At 48.9% G+C, this 16657-nt stretch overlaps 1 protein-coding gene across 1 annotated transcript in view; it reads right to left on the minus strand.

The window, feature by feature from the left end:
* TBX5 (T-box transcription factor 5) overlaps window positions 1-16657 on the minus strand; it is a 43498-nt gene that overhangs the window by 21586 nt on the left and 5255 nt on the right. The window contains exons 5-6 of the mRNA XM_065889875.1: window positions 13117-13269; window positions 5365-5456 (exon numbers count right to left, since the gene is read on the minus strand). Of these exons, the coding sequence (XP_065745947.1) occupies window positions 5365-5456; window positions 13117-13269 (245 nt within the window). The remainder of the gene's footprint in view (window positions 1-5364; window positions 5457-13116; window positions 13270-16657) is intronic.

Consider the following 16657-nt stretch of genomic DNA (forward strand, 5'->3'; position numbering starts at 1 on the left):
CCCACGAAGGGCTCTGAAGCCACCACTGCTGCACTCTGCTAGCCTCCCAATAATATCCAGTAAATGCTGTGCATGGTGCAGAGACCAGGCGCTGCTCAGGGCCACTCCGTGTGCATTAAATCAAGAAGTGTCCAAGGAAGCGCTTTGCTGCTGCTCGTTCAGATTCTGGGGTTTGTCATTCCAAAAAGACCAGTGGCGGCCTGGCAGGGCGGAGGGGGGATTCTCTCCATCCGAAAGAAACAAAGCTCACGGCCAGGCCTCTGTACCTTAACCGGCAGTCAACCTGGCCTCTGGCTTCACAAGGGGAAGGACCCCATCTCAGCACCTAACATGACCCAGGGTCACTCCAGGCCAGGGACCGTGACAGGCACTCCTGGGCACACCGGGGCAGTGTTAAAACATGGGCGCACACTCGTTGACCCTCCTTCTATCGCGAGGAAGGATCCCTGCCCTTCCTCCTGGAATCTGGGCCCATCTCAGTGAGTCCCGTTCAACCAACAGAACGCAGCAGAAAAGACACTACAGCTTCCCAAGGTCTAGTGAGCAAAGACCCTGTGGTTCTCCAGGGGCAGCCTGACACCACGGAGGGAGTCTAACTCCCCTGAGTGCACCATGCCGGACGGGTCACACGCACACAGTCCAGTGGACAACCCAGGTGGGCTCCCAGCCGAAAGCCAGAGTCAATCGCTGGTCGTGGGGTGTGTCATCTGGGACGTCCCCACCGAAGGACCGAGGCTGCCTGTACCTCCTCCCCCTTGAGTGGGCCGCGGAGGCGTCGGAAGCTAAGTGCTACAGCTCTGGCAGTCCCGGATTTAGTCTCACACACACACAGCTGATGGCACAGCTCAGAGCGCAGGGCTTCGCAGCCGGTCCGCGTGAAACTTAGCAGGAATTCGTTTCGTAGCAATAGTAATTAGGACACCCGCATTACCTCACCTCATCCTCGCAACAGCAGTGGAGGTAGGTTCTATAATTATCTCCCATTTTACAGATGAGGAGATAGAAGCCCCATGGAGCAGGGGAGTCCCGGGGCTAATCAGCGTGATAGCCTGGACCCCAGCTCCAGAGCCTGCCTTTCCATCCGTGGACCCTGCCCCTCGATGCAAGGATTCACCTTTGCATCCCCGGGACCTGGCATAGATAAGCCCTGAACGAATGTGTCAGCTGAGGAAGCAGGCAACAGATCAAAAACTGAATAAAAGAGTGTCTGGGCCACAGTTTCCCCTTCCGCAAAAGGAAGATGGTTGGACCAGATGCCACCTCCCGGGATCCCTTCTACCTCTAGGACCCCACGCTTCTAAGGAACAGTGTTCCCTGCCACAGTGCCACGCCAGCCGGCTTCCAGAGATCTTTAGAGTCTGACGCCTCCTCCAGAGCCCAAGACAGGTAGATCCCTGATCCAACGCAGAAAGCCCTTCCTCCCAACAGTTTCAAATCCCATTGCTGGGGCAATGCCTGGATCCCATTCTCTCCATAAAGGTGCCCTCCCCAACCCCAGGGCCCTGGCCTCGGCCCCACAGGCCAAGGAAGTTCCTGTTCACCTTTGACAGTGAAGCTCCCACACTTTCCCATTAAGGTGAGCATTTATTTAGGTGCAACTCCCAGATGTCTGCGATGTGCACATCACCTTGACAATGTCCACCAGCTGTCCTGCCATTTAGTTAATATTTTCCTTAAATAATCAGCCTTAACTCTCCTTCCTTCCTCCCTCCCTCCCTCCCTCCCTCTTTCCTTTCCTTCTTCCCTTCCTTCCTTAGAACTTAGTCTCGGGGACTTCCCTGGCGATCCAGTGGTTAAGACTCTGCGCTTAGTGGGCGCAGGTTCAATCCCTGATCGGGGAACTGAGATCCTACATGCCTCACAGTGTAGCCAAAAAAAACCAAACGTAGTCGCGTTCTAAACAATACTGTCTATGAAATCAGCCTGATGCAACTGTGTGTCTGTGGGCGCCCTCTAATATCATCTCATCTCTCACCAGGGGAGGGGGCACTGCAATTTGGGAAATACTGGTTTTTAGGGATAAGAAGTTTTTAAGCCACAGACTAACCTTTCAAAATAACCTTGGCATGTATTTTAATCAGCCGGCTAGAGGCAGGATTTGTGGGATGATTTTATTCTCTTCTTTGTGCTCTCCCTTCGCGCCCCGACTTTCAGAATAAGCAGTTACTACTTCGGTAACTAGAAACCGCACCTCAGTGTTGGAAAACTAAGACACCCTCCGGATGTTCCAAACGCAGACTGCTGGGTGAAGAGAGAGGAGAGGGCGGTGAGTGCCCAGACATTGGCCAAGCTAATCCAAACGTTATTTATGTGGGATCACTGCGAGTGAAGGCTCAACCCTCCTTAACCCCACCCTTCTCCCTTCGTCCGACTGTTGGAATTAGAGGAAATTTCATTCCTCCCGCTTTGCTCCCTGAGCCAGCTGTCACCGGGTGTGTGGGGGACAGGAAACAGGATTACAAGATCAACAGTGAGCCTGCCGTTCCAGCCAGGCTGTTATCACAGCCGTCTCCGGAGAGCCATCTTCCCCACTTGTCACTACCTACTGCGAGCTGGGAGTTGGGACCACAGCCCAGAATAAATTCTGAACAAGGGTAAAACTGGGAGGCATGAGGAGTTTTCCCCAGCTTGGATCATTTTTTGGAGCGTGGTCTAGGAACCAAGCACTCTTCAGGCATTCTTGCAAGAACCCCAGAAAGGGGAAGCTATATTTATTTATGCCCATTTTACAGATGAGGATACTGAGGCTCCGTGGGGTGAAACTGCTTGCCTGAGGTCACATGCCGATAAACGCAGAGCAAGGATTGAACCCAGGTTTGTCTGACTCCAAAGCCTATTGGAGCCTCTCCGCTCCCTCTCCTCCCCAGGGGCCATCTCTAGAGAACTGGGCGCATGACCCTGTCCACACCCTGTTCCCCAGTACAACTCCTAATGCGGCCACAAAGACACACGTGGCTCGGAGGCTGAGAGTTTCGATCCAACACGTCAATCACTGACTTCTGAGGACCAAATGCCTTGCCTTCCTTCCATCTCCAAGGGCCTACCTGGAAAGGACACCTCAGCCAATCTGCAGTAACTAGGGGACGGTTAGGGCAGCCCGTTCAGACCAAAGTACAGTCATCTGCCTAAATATCTAACCAGCCGTGTTGTTCAGAGCTGTAACAGAGAGTCCCCAGGATCGCTGACATGTGAGCTCTCAAACACCTGTCCCTCCCCACCTGCCTTTCCTCTGACGTCCATCGTCTGCCCAACCAGTTTCCAGAGCACAGGGGCCCCGGCCTGACAAAGGAAAGCAGTGAGGGCTCTTGGGAATAGACACGCCCTGACTACGCAGTCTGTGGCCAGGGGAAGCTTCTTGGAGGAAGAAGTAGCTACAGGGAGGCTTTAGTGATGGGCAGGAGATGGAAAAGGAGGAGAGAAAGACAGAGCCAGACCAACTGTGCTGTTCAAAGGGCCAAAACTAATGGAAAGAAGACAGACTTGGAGCAGCTCCTTCAGCATGATTGAAAGGGAGAGGGGACGCTGGTGAGGAACAAAGCTAGGGGGCGTGGCAAGGCTGGACGGGAAGGGCGTGGTCAACCACACCAAGGAGTCTTGACCTGACACTGAGAGCAATAGGAGGCCTGGGAGCGTTCTAGGCTGTGCGGTAAGCGTGTCTGATTTGCGTGGTACAAAGATGTCTTTGGCAGCTGCCTGGAGCACGTCCCCCGGGAGGGGAACAGAGCTGACGTCAGGTCTAAAGAGGTTAGGAGGCTGCAGCAGGCGAGGTCGGTGGCGGCTGGAATAGGCAGCCTGGATGGAAAGAGGAGGCGACCTGAGAGATATGATAAGAAGGTAGCATCAACAGGACCTGGTGACTGGGTAAGACTGAGGGGGCGATTCGAGCACCTTAAACCCATGATCCCACCTGCTCTTGACCTTGTGGGAAGGAAGGAAGAAGTGGGGGAGGGAAGAAGGTATTCAGTTGCAGGCTGGAATCAGTCCCTACCTGCACAGCCTGGACCCCTACCTGCAGGAGGACCAAGATGAGACTGTCCATCAACGGCAAAGCTGCTGTGATGACAGACGACCATGAGGATAGGATGGGGGTTTAGACGCCATAGAAATAAAAACTTGGCACCCCGAGCCTACGGCTGAAAATAGTTTGGCCTCTTTCACCTTTAAGTGGTATTTGTTGTCAACTCTTCCAACGGCCATAGATTAAACCAAACTCCAGTTCCCAAATGTAGACACGGAAAGCCAAAAGTGTTGCTAAATAATCATTTAAGAACTTGGTTATTTTCGCCACAAAAAGCGCCTTACAAATCCACAATTGTGAAGGAAACCAGTTATGAATGCAGGAATTCATATGAGTGTGGTATACGTGTCCCATCTGAGGATAATGGCATATTTATTTTTTAAAAGCATGCACAATTAGGTCTGGTAAGCCCGCTATCTGAAAACAATTTCCACGGCATGCATTTCTAAACCCAATGTTCAAACCACAAAGCTGCGGCCTTTCTCTCTTTCTCTTTCTTAGGTCTCTTGTCCTCCTTTGAATGGCTACATCTGTCCATTTGCCCAACTCTCCCTTTTCGTGTCTTCCAGAAGGGATAAGGAAAAGCTTCCTAAATGACCTCATTTTATTTTGAAATACTAAACCCACCAAAAAGAGAGGAAGAAAACTTTCTTGGTCAAAGGGATCAAGATATATTTCTAATTCTCTTGCCATATGGTAAGTTATTTTGGAACCCTACCAAGAGGTAGAGAGAATATTTAACAAAATTGGCAACGCTTGTACAATCCTTTCAAATCAGACCAAATTCCCATTCTCCACAGCCCCTTCTATTCATCATATCAGCGACCGTGACCACAGGATATGTAAAAACACCGAGCAATTTTTATCACCAGCTTCCAATCCCCCATGCCTGGGACACCACATGGTGTCAACTTTGTCTGTATATCACCCCCAGGAACTCAAGCCATTAACTTCCCTTTCATTTATCAAGAGCTGTTGCCTAAAAGAACATCATTCATCGGCTGTAACTTACGGGAAGAAAGAGAGAGCAGACTTCACTTGAGGGAGAGAGACAACATAGAAATAGGACAAGATTGTAGCTTTTGTTCCCGAGGCAGATGGAGACCATCACATGCCCTCTGACATGCTCTCCCCTAAAGCTACGCACTCCATGTTGCCTGATAGAGGAAACCACCTTTCTGGAGGGTTACCAGAAAGTGGGATTGAAGAGGCTCTTTCTCCTTTTTCTTGATGGCAAAGAGGACCCCATTTCTCTGTGCCTGCACTTCTGGTGTTGCTGGCTCACCTGTGTTATTAGTGGGGGTGGGGAGTGCAGAGGCGGGGAGCGGAGGACACCATTTTCTCACCTTTGCATTCTCGACATTCTATGCAGCTCCATGTCATCGCTGCCCCGGAATCCTTTGGCAAAGGGATTATTTTCAATCTTTAACTGGGTGATCTGAAGGAAGGGGAGAGAGAGAGAGAGAGTTCCGTTTTCACTTGATTGTTATAAGACTACCTCGGGACCCGGCTAATAATAAGTGTCATGGAAACGCAACCTTCTGGCAACCCAAAGAAGCAAGTGAAGCCCGTCACATCAACGGGACCCATCACTTCATTCGAAAGGAGGAAAATGTCCTAGATCAGATTGTATTTAAAAGGGGAAGAAAACCTGGTTTCAGTTTGCCCATTAATTGGAGTCCTACTCTGCATCATTCCGGCTGGAGTGGCTTTTCTTTTTTTTTTCCTAAATCGTAGCATTTTGTGTTTCAAACACAATCTTGGCCTCAACACTTGGTACACCCCCTGCTCCTTGGAAAATTGTACCATGTTGACACGGTGTCAACTTCCTGCAGCGTGGCGATCTCCATGGGGAAAGTCTTGATCATTGCTCTCAAAATCCTACTATACCTCATTTCACGTTCATTTCATAGTTTCACAGATACAGTTTGCTAGCTCAGGTGGAAAACGGTGTCTAATTAAATAAAGACCAACATATAAAATTATAACGTATATGATAGCTACCAAACAGCTTCAAAACTCTTTAATTGTCTAGGTAGGGGGACTTCCCCGGCGGTCCAGTGGTTAAGTCTCCGCGCTTCCACTGCAGGGGGCAGTGGGGTTCAATCCCTGGTCGGGGAACTAAGACCCTACATGTCGCACGGTAAGTCCAAAAAAAAAAAAAAATGTCTAGGTAAGGAAGAGAGAGCCCTCTTCTTGGAAATTTTTTTCTATCACTATACAAAGCTTAGTGATGGAACAGGGTCTTTGGTTCAAGGTCCAGAACCTTCATGGAAACCATCAACACGTATTCTGTTAGCGTGAGCATACGGTAGCAGGTCTAGGTAAAAGAGTGCATCCCTATGGAGTTTGCCAGAAGTATTTCCTAAAAGCTGTGTGTGAACTGAATTTTTATATATATAATCACTTCATGGAAACCAGGGCAGCTTTCTTCAGAGGCCAGTCATTCCAAGGTCACCTTCACCATCATTATCGTATCTATACAGTCCCTGTTCACTGGTCTGCTTAATATTTTTATTTAAATCAAACCACTTTTGATTTAAATTTATATTATAAAAATAATTGTATCACTTCTCTATACGTCAAAGTGGAATCACTTGCTAGTCAATAAAAAGAAAATAAGTATATCAAATTCCCTCTACTGGGACTTCCCTGGTGGTCCAGTGGTTAAGAATCCACCTTCCAATGCAGGGGACACAGGTTCGATCCCTGGTCGGGGAACTAGCTCGATCGCTGGTCAAGGAACTAAGATCCCACGTGCCACGGGGCAACTAAGCCCGCACACCACAACTAGAGAGCCCGCGCGCTGCAACAAAAGATCCCACATGCCGCAACTAAGACCCAATGCAGCCAAAAATTAATTAATTAATTAATTTTTTAAAAAATTCCCTCTACTGGTACCCCCGGAAAGTTCCAAGCCTAAGGCCTGCCTTCTCTTTGTGGCAAGGGAAAATTTGACACTTTTAGAGAAGTATTTATCATAAACTGGTATTGAAATAAGACTCCTCTCTGATAAATGAATAGAAAGATAATTGGAATAAGAACAATTTTTTTTGTGATCCCATCATCTTCAAGTACCCACAAAACCATCTCCTCTATCCCCAGTAGTATCGTTATAGACTTTGAGAAACCAAGTAGTTGCTTTGCAAAACTAGGTTTCATCGATGAACGCACCCATAACTTGTCCATTTGGGGGCAAGCATTCTGGTCTGTTCAGTTTTCTGGAAGAGGTGGTGTTATAAAGTTTCCTTCTAACTCCAAGACTCTACCATGAACATAAAATTACTACATATGTGTGTGTGTTCACAGTAAAATATATATGTAAAATTAACATTTTTTAAATGTTATGTGATTCCAACCATATGACATCTTGGAAAAGGCAAAACTATGGCAACAGCATAAAGATCAGTGGTTGCCAGGGGTTAGGAGGAAGGGAAGGATGAACGAGAGAAGCGCAGAGGATTTTTAGGGCAGTGAAACGATTCATGATGTAGGATACATCATGGTGAAGACGTGTCATTATGCATTTATCTACACCCACAGAGTCTAGGGACTGCCCTGGCGGTCCAGTGCTTAGGACTCCACGCTTCCACTGCACCACGCTTCCACTGCAGGGGGCACAGGTTCCATCCCTAGTCAGGGAAATAAGATCCCACAAGCTGCATGGCACAGCCAAAAAAAAAAAACAACTCACAGAGTCTACAACTCCTAGAGTGAACCCTGACGCAAACTACGAACTCTGGGTGATGATGTGTCAATGTAGGTTCAATAACGGTAATAAATGTCCCACTCTGGGGGGCGATGCTGGGAGCAGGAGAAGCTGTACATGCAGGGGGACCGAGGGTATACAGGAACTCTCTGTACTTTCCACTCAACTTTACTATGAACCTTAAACTGCTCCAAAAAATAAAATCAATTGTAAAACTTTTTAAATATGTCTGGGTATTTCTATGTATACACATTCCCTCCTCCTTCATTTTTTTTAACTGTACCCATTCCTGCAACTTTCTGATTTTGAATTAACTCTTCAGAATGAGTAGAAACGTCTGTAAAATCTCTTTGGAAAACAGCAGAGATTGGCACAATACTGTAGATCAATGATACTGCAATAAAAAATCTCTTTGGAAAACAGTCTTGAACATGTGTACTCCTCAAGCCACTTCTGAGTCCAAAAGCCCATCACCTAGTGGGGATTTCTTTCTCACTCCGGTTTTATGACAATAAAATGCAACCCAATTGACCATAAATCATTTTTTAAAGGGGGAGAGGGGAATTCTCAAAAAGTTAAGTAAAAATTAGATCATTTTGAAAAGGGGTGGAGGGAATCCTTATCTCGCCTTCTGTACCTCCCACCCACCCGGTGACAGAAGGCAGCCCCTGAATATACCGAGGACGGTAAGACAATGAAGGTGTGGCATCAGGGCTGAATTAATGCCTATTCCATGACATCACTGTTCCACCAAGAGCTCAGGATAAAAAAATTACCCTGAGAAAAAAAAGAAAAGAGTGGCTTTGGTATTTTATCAGCAAAAATTTTCTGCTCAATCCCATTCCTTGCACCTCAAACAGAGGTGCAAAAATACGATGGCAAAGGATACGCACAGTTTGCTAGATATACACTCAGGTGTGTGGGTCTTACCTATGTCTTAGTGTAGATGCCTATTGGACATAAGAATTACCCCTGAGAAAAGTTAACATGCAAGCTTAGGTGCAGGTAAAAATGTCCATCTGATTTCACACTTATTTCACACTTGTCCCCTCACTTACCATAACCCTGTCTATGATATTCCCTTCCTAACACAGAGCTAGTCACTCACGGGCACATAAACCGATACACCTGGATGTCTGAGTTCTACCCAAAGGCTCCGCTGAAATTGACTTCCATTCGTCATACAAATGTACTCCCTCCAAAATCAGCATAAAACCGGATATCCGGGGGAAGGGCATGGGTGGTGGTGGGGGAAACAAATATAAATACCAGCTCCAACCAGTGAGACAGAGGTTGTAAAAATTAATGAGAATAATTGTTGTAAATTCTCACTTTTGGCCCTCTCGAGGGCCAAAAGTCTTAATTATGTCTCTCTCTTAGGGGTTCATTTCCTGGTCCCAAGCAGAAGGCTCATACCTCATAAGTACAGGCTCCATACACAATGATTTAAGCAGGAGGAAAATGCCTTTTAATGGCAAAGTAAGTTAATATCGGGGGAGAGGCATGCTTGCATACAAAGCCATTGTTGCAAAAGCAGTGAAATGAAATGCCCGTGTGATCTTTTTTTAACACCTAAATATTTCTAGGGATTGCTCTGGGAGCTGCTGACAACTGCAGCGCAAACCTTCCAAAAACATGTTTCACAGAGCGAACAGTCGCTGGGGAAGAGTCGAGCGTTTAAGTATCTTTTTCAAGCTGTCAACCACCTGAGGGAATAACTCCCAAATCCAGCTTGGGATCACAGCTGGGCTCAGGAAATATGTCGTGTCATTGGAACTCCATGGTATACAGGTGTGTGACAGCAGTGTAAGAAATGAACCCGGTCACGTACCTGCCTCCACCTGGTACCTGGTACCTGCCTCCAAATCAGTCTGGAGGCACTAAGCCCTTTGGACCCAAAATTGGTGGCTCGTATTTTTCCAAATTATCCTGGCAATTTAATCTCACAGACTGCTTTTCTTTCCCTGCGCAATTCTCCAAAGCATAACGCTGGGCAAACAGTCCTTGGGTTGAAAATGCAACCACGGAATGAAGCAACTAAACCACAAAGACTAACATTTGTAGTTGTGTTTCAACCACAGTAATAAGAAGTTATTTAAAAATCTCAGTCTTTCAGATTCTAAAATAGGGTAGGCAAAGAGTTTTCTAACACGCGTGTTTTGGATGGAGTTGCCCCATTAATAAACAGATCAACTAAGCAGTCCATCAATGGAATCATCAGTAACACTGTGCTGATTCTGTACCAGGTTCCACACAAAACACATTCCACGGATTACCTCATTTTAATCCCCACAAAGACAATAACAAAAAAACAAAAAATAAATTCTCTTCTTATCCCCATTTTATAGACGGGGAAAACTGAGTTAAATCATTTGCCCAAGTCAAATGGGTTTGAACCCAGGCAGTCTGCCTGCAGATTCTCGTCCTAACCCTACAGGAGGGTGAGGGACAGCTCAGGTGGCTTCTACCCATGAAGCCAGGAGTCTCAACATCCCGTCCAGGTGGGACAATAAAGTAACAAAACAGAGTCCACAAATCACACTCAACCTGACCTGCTTATTTAAGTCACACATCATATATCCATGCGAGGAATGTCTGCAAGGGCCTGGATTCTACTGGAAAAATCCATTGCTTTAGACTTCCTCCTGACAAAGAAAATAGGTGTCTTTGGTACTCAATAACTAAATACTGGGGAAAACCTCATATGGGGGAGAGTGACTGAAAGTGCTCTCCTATGAAATCCCTCTTCTGGATGTCAGGCTGGCTAAAAAGACCTATATGTACGGCACAACCGGGCTTCCTGGCCCACCCAATGAAGAAAATCAGTAATTCCTGTGCGATCCTCAAATACAGCTATTATATCCATCACTCAACTGACCATGGTCATCATTTCATGATATAGGTAAGTCAAAGCATGATGCTATATACCTGAAACTCACACAGTACGTATGTCAATTACACCCCAATAAAACTGGAAGAAAAAACAAAAACAAAATACATATATCCAAATGCATACTTGGAGACCCACGAGCGTTTAGATACACCATCTCCTAGATTGTGTTCAAAACTCACACATACACACCCCATTGGACAGGCACTCCACACACACAGATCACCAAATATATTCACTGGAGAAGACTTTTTTTTTTAAACAGAAATCTAGGGGATGTGGAGTACGTTCCTATGTGGCTACAGTGATAGTTTCATGGATATACACATATGTCAAGCTTAGCGAATCGAATACATCAAATAGTACAGTTTACTGTGTGAGTTATGCCTCGATAAAGCTATAAACAGAGAAAGAATGCGTGGTCCCCCAGATCCACCCACTCCTGATGGACCCCGCCTAAGATCTTTACTACATAGAACTTAGGAATTTCCCCCAAAAGACCTGAACACCCACGTGTTTCTTTAGCAGATCACTTTCATGTGTCTATCACTTCCTGTCCTCTGTGGATGAACATGGGTTTCCTTGGCAGAAAAAAAAAAAAAAAAAGATCCCACATATTTTTGGACCCCCTGTCGGGACTAGCAGGCTCTAAGCATACATATATATGAGGAACTGAGCATCCTGGTTGCTATGTTTTCCTTTTTTTTTTTGCCCTGTGGCCATCACCACAAAGCTAAACATAGGTTTACAACAGCCATGGAGGAGACAGGTCTCTAGCAGCCGATCTCAAATTAGCCTGAAACAGTGCTGGAACTTTCAGGGCACTTGACCTTACTTTTTCGCTCTTATTGGTTCAACGAGTGGGAAAAACTTAGAAAAAAAAAATTTCCCTTTAAAAAGTAATTGCGTGGCATGGGGGGAGGGGAGTGAGTGAGTTTTCTGCTGAAAGGAAGCTCTCTCAAGGCCTGGGATCCCAGACAGGCCGTGTGGCCTGGAAGTGACCATCCATCACAGCTTGCCTTGGTCATTGACAATCTGAATTTGGAGATTACCCACAGCATTTCGTTACTGCCCTTGCTTCATGGGGGCAGGGGGCGGGGTGGGGGGATTAACCAACACACAGACTGCATGAAATGACCTTCAAGAGGTGACTGGAGGCTTTAGGGTGCTAAGCCCATCTCTCACCCTACCCTGGCCTCCCCTGCCTGGCTCCACAGTCCCTGTACCTTCCCTCCACCCCACTTTTCCCTCGCAGGTTGGGGAGGGATAGGATCTGTAGAGGGGGAGGGGTCCCCCATCCCCACATCCATCTGGGTAAGTCATCCACATGACCCGCCCTCACTGATCCCATATGGACCCCCTACTTTCCCCTCCCACAGCCCTCTAACCCCAAATCACTTCATAATACTCCCAACGGTCCACAATCCCACAGCAGCAGCGGCCTCTCCCCAGCCCCTATATCTTGCCTTTCCTGACTCCAGATCTTTCCGTAATGAGGCTTAGGAATCATTCAGTCCTGCCCTCCCCCCGCCCAATAAAATGAATCCACGTGCACTCAGGTTTCTCAAGAACAGACATGAACCATGACGAGTCAAGACAAGCCCTTTCTCCTGGGCAAGAATAGAAGATACTCCCCCCCAACCCGCGGTGATGGGGCTCCCTGTTCCAACATCACGGTCAAGCCTTGAATGGCCCAAATCGGGGCCTGGATTTCGAACGGCGTGGAGGTCGGACAGTGACACGATCCACCTGCGACGTCCCACCTCTATACCACACTACAGCCACCAAATGATGCATTGGCCGCGTGCACGCTCCCCTCGCCAAGCTGTATCTTTGCAGGATCATATTTAAGTCCCCAGAGCTTTGATCCAGGCAGCTAGTGACACAGGTTACTCAGTTTTTGCTTTTGTTTTAAGCAATGCCAACCTTGCTTTAGTATGTGGTCCAGGGGTCAGTAATCGCTGAAACAATTAAGGAAGCATCTGGGAAAACCCAAGCTCAAGGTTTCCGGCAACTTTGCCACCTGCCCCGATTGGAATTGAAATGCATCTAAAAGGCAGAGTGGAGGAGGGAAGGAGACTGACCCCCCACAGAAAAAGTGGTCCCAGGAAGGGAGGCACCACGTCCCCACCCAAGAGCACGGAGCCGGACAACACGGGGACCTTTCTTCTCACTGATCACTTCACGACTGCAGCGAGATGCCTCCTTGTTACATTTGAGTACCGAGCGTTGATACCACGTGGTCATCTATGGTTTGACAATTTCGTTTCTATCTGGGCTGTGTGTGTGTGTGTGTGTGTGTGTGACTTTCGTGCCAACCGCGTGAATATAGTACAAACAGCTGTGATCCTTAGGCTGGAGCTCTGTCCCTGCCCCGGCCCACTGACGTAGAAGTTGGTGCCCACTGTGCGGAGGAATAAAGGTGCCCAAAAAGCCACTGCGATTCATGCAAACAAGCGGGCGGCCCCAGGCCCGCCGGTTCCTGGGTACTGGGCTTACCTTGTGGTTCTGGTAGGAAGTCACCGCAATAAACGCAGTCTCAGGAAAGACGTGGGTACAGAACGCAGTATTTTTTGAGCCAAATCCATTATTTTCGTCCGCTTTCACGATGTGTAATCTTGGCTGGTATTTGTGCATGGAATTCAGAATAATCTAAAAACAATAAAGAAAACGAGATTGTAAGAAAAATCAAACCCCTTTGTTTCCATAAAGCCCCCCTCTCCACCCCAAAATTACGTTCCTTATATAGGCTCTCGGAGAAAAGGTCCCATTTTTTTCTCCTGTTTTTGAAAAGAAGCCAGTGATTTCATTAAAAAGAAACATTTCAAAAATGACAATTTCCATATGAAAAAGCCAGGGTAATATTCCAGGAATCTACCCAGAGCACACACAGCAGTAAATCAGAATGCTTAATAAAGTTAGTTTAATAAATTAACTCCCTGCGTAGGGCATGTCCCCCCCAGCGGGAGTGAAGCAAGTTTGGGGCAAGGAATTGGTGCCCCCCTCAAGGAAGCCTGGGCAACGATTTTGGAATGAAAGGACAGCAGAAACAAATAAACAAACACATATATATATAACTACCCCCGCCCAAGAAAAAAAGGCTCAAAGAGATGCAAAGGAAGAGACCAAGCATTTGCAGAACTGGAAGAAATATCAGAGGAAAAAGAGAGGAAAATGGTGGGAAGGGGGAGACTCTAGGGTGTGAGTTGGGTGGGAGGGAAGCACCCACCCCACCCCTAACATCAAACAGGGGTCTGGTTGCCCTTGAGATTCCCTGTCTCCAACTTCACAGTATTTCAGGATCCGCCACCGGAATTATCCCCAGACCTGGCCCCAGGCAGCACTGTGGCATCTGCTTTGGGGGGAATATTTCTCTCCTTCCTTTCGATCTTCTCCATGTCTTTGGGGGGGGCAGGTTCCCAGGGACTAGTCGGGGGTCTCACGGTTGCAGCTCTTCTTACAGCCACCATTGTGAATATTAGGAGGGGGTGTGCAGTCACCACACTCTTGCTGGAGCGGAACTTTCCGGAGAAGATGCGCATCTTTACTAAAAACCACTGAGTTTGTTGTTCTGATGGCGCCGTGCTTTTGATGCTCCCGGGAAGCTGGTAACGCTAATATCTCTCAAAACGTCCTGATCTATACCCACCGAATGGGCGAACTGCCGCGTTTCACGAGCTGAAAAATCTGGCCTGCTTTTACCCCAGGACCGCAAACTGAGCGGCGGAGGTAGTCTCAGTGTCTTTGATTGGATGACCCTGGGGCAGGGTTCTCGGGCCAACCCTTGAAACCGACCTGGAGGAGGGGGAGGGGAGCGCGGCCCGACTAGGCCGGGGGAGGGGCGAAAAGCTCGGGACCCCGCGGCTCCCCGACCCCGGGCCGCGCGGCTCTAATCACCGGCCGCCGCCGCGGCCCGGCCGCCTCCCTGACCGATAGCGACGCCGGCCGGGGCGGCGTGGCGACAGAGAGACGCAGCGGGGCCCTGCGGGCCGGCGCGGCCACCATCCCGGCTTAGCCAAATTGCTTTGACGGCTGGGGACAGTGTGGAGACATCAGCGCGAGGGCGATCTAAATGGCCCTTAATTTCATTAGGGCGGCTCTGGACTCAAAAGTCCGGAGTTTGGGGTGGGAATGGGTGGCAACTGGTCAGTCCGGAGCGGCTCAGAGCACCGCGCCCTCCTCCGCGGAACTGGAAGGACTTGAAACTCACAGGGGCGCCCAGGGCTCGGGACCGTGCGCGCGCCTTCCCCGGGGGTCCACCCCAAAGGCACACCCGGGCCGCAAAGGGAAAGTTAAGGAGCCCAGACCAAGGTGCCACGGAGGCCCAGCCTCCAGAAGGACGCGGTCCTCGGAGATGCACGCAAGACCTTTACAAAATGGTCCCTTCTCTCCCCAGCGCTTAACCTAAAGCATCCGCAGGGACAGCAGGTACACCGTCAGCCAGCCAACACCCACGCAAGGTGGAGGTCACGTCTGCGCTGGGATGCATCACGAGCTGGCCGCTGCAGGCAAAACACCCTGGTTTAAACGCAAAGGAGGCCCGGCATTTTGCCTAGAAACGCACCCCCCCCACACCCCTTTCCTCTCCCTTCCTACAGCGTAGAAGGGGAATAGGCCTTCCTTCTCTCTTCTCCAGTGGTCAACAGTCCGATCTCACACCAACCACGTGTACAGTGGCATTGAGCCCATCAGTGGAGGGCCCTGGTCTCCTTCCCACCACAGACTCAGTGCTTCAGCCCTGAGGCCCCACAAGAACGGATTTCTCATCTGGACCTTCAAAAACTGTCCTCCCTCCGGATCAAATGCATTTGTACCCCGTCCCCTCACGTCCCCAAACTGGGAACGCTGTGTGTTGATTCTCCAAAGTGGCAGGATGCAGGTCACTTCTGCAATTAGAGAGACCTGGCCTCAAATCCCCGTTCCCAAATACAAGCTGTGTGACCTCAGGCAGGTAACCTCCCCTCCCCCGGACTCCATATAAAGGCTGTGTATTTCCACCCTCCTCTCTAGGCTGCTATGAGGATCAAATGCCCTAAGAGAGCCAGCCTCCTTGTTTGGTGGAATCATCAAACTAAGAGTTGTAAACTCTGAATTCAGAGACTGCGTTCTGTCCCGGTGATTATTTCCAATGAAGAGATTTAGGGACATTTTCCCTCAAATCAGTGTTCTGTTCATTTGTTTTTCTTTGGAGGAAGAGAGGATGATACCCTATAGAGAATCTACTGGAAGCTACGCATTCTCTTGGAGGGTGGGGGACTGCACACTCAAGATCCTGCAGTTTCAGGGAGCTCATCAGGCCCCTCTCTCTCGGGGCCAGTCCAGATTCCAGGTGAAGGGCCCTGATCTTGGTTGGCCCACTCTGGGCATGGTGGGAGGAGGGGGGAAAGCTGGAAGTTGGAAAAAAACCAGATAAACCCAAGAGCGTCGAGCTAAAAGGGGCAGGAGTACCGGAGTTCGCCTCTGGTGGGTTGGTTTCCCCATCTGTAAAAGAGGAAGCAGGGGGCCTCAGGTCTCCCTTTCAGCCGGAACATCCCCATAATATGGCAGGATTTGCGAGGAGGTAGGTAAGGTATACAGCTCCCATCGTGGTCCAGCCTCTGCAGTCTGTGCTGAGTACCTGCCGAGCTAGAGGACCCATGTTTTTCTGCAGGGCTGAAACACTACTCCCCACCCCTAATCACAGATGAGGGTGAACGAACAGGAATTCCAGGCCCAGAATGAGCTGCCTTAGTCACCCCATGACCCCTGTCCCTCAGCAAAGGCAGGTGGGTTGGGTACTGGCAGCAGGGATGCAGGGTGAGAGCCCCAGGCCAGGAGACCTAGGGGGCTCGATCGCCAGCCACCCAGGAAAGACACACCCAGAGCGTGGACTAGTGGACCACAGCGAGGACTGCAAAGGGGAGATGTCTGGGTAGGAGAGAGGTGGAGACAGCCAGGAAGAATTAGAAGGTGTGAGAAATAAGAGAAAAGGAAAGAGAGATGAGAAAGAGGAGAGAAAGGGGAAGAGAAAGGAAGGCCAGGTCAAGAAGGGAGAGAGAGT

This window comes from Phocoena phocoena, chromosome 13 (genome assembly GCF_963924675.1).
Source record: "Phocoena phocoena chromosome 13, mPhoPho1.1, whole genome shotgun sequence".
Classification (NCBI taxonomy): domain Eukaryota; kingdom Metazoa; phylum Chordata; class Mammalia; order Artiodactyla; family Phocoenidae; genus Phocoena; species Phocoena phocoena.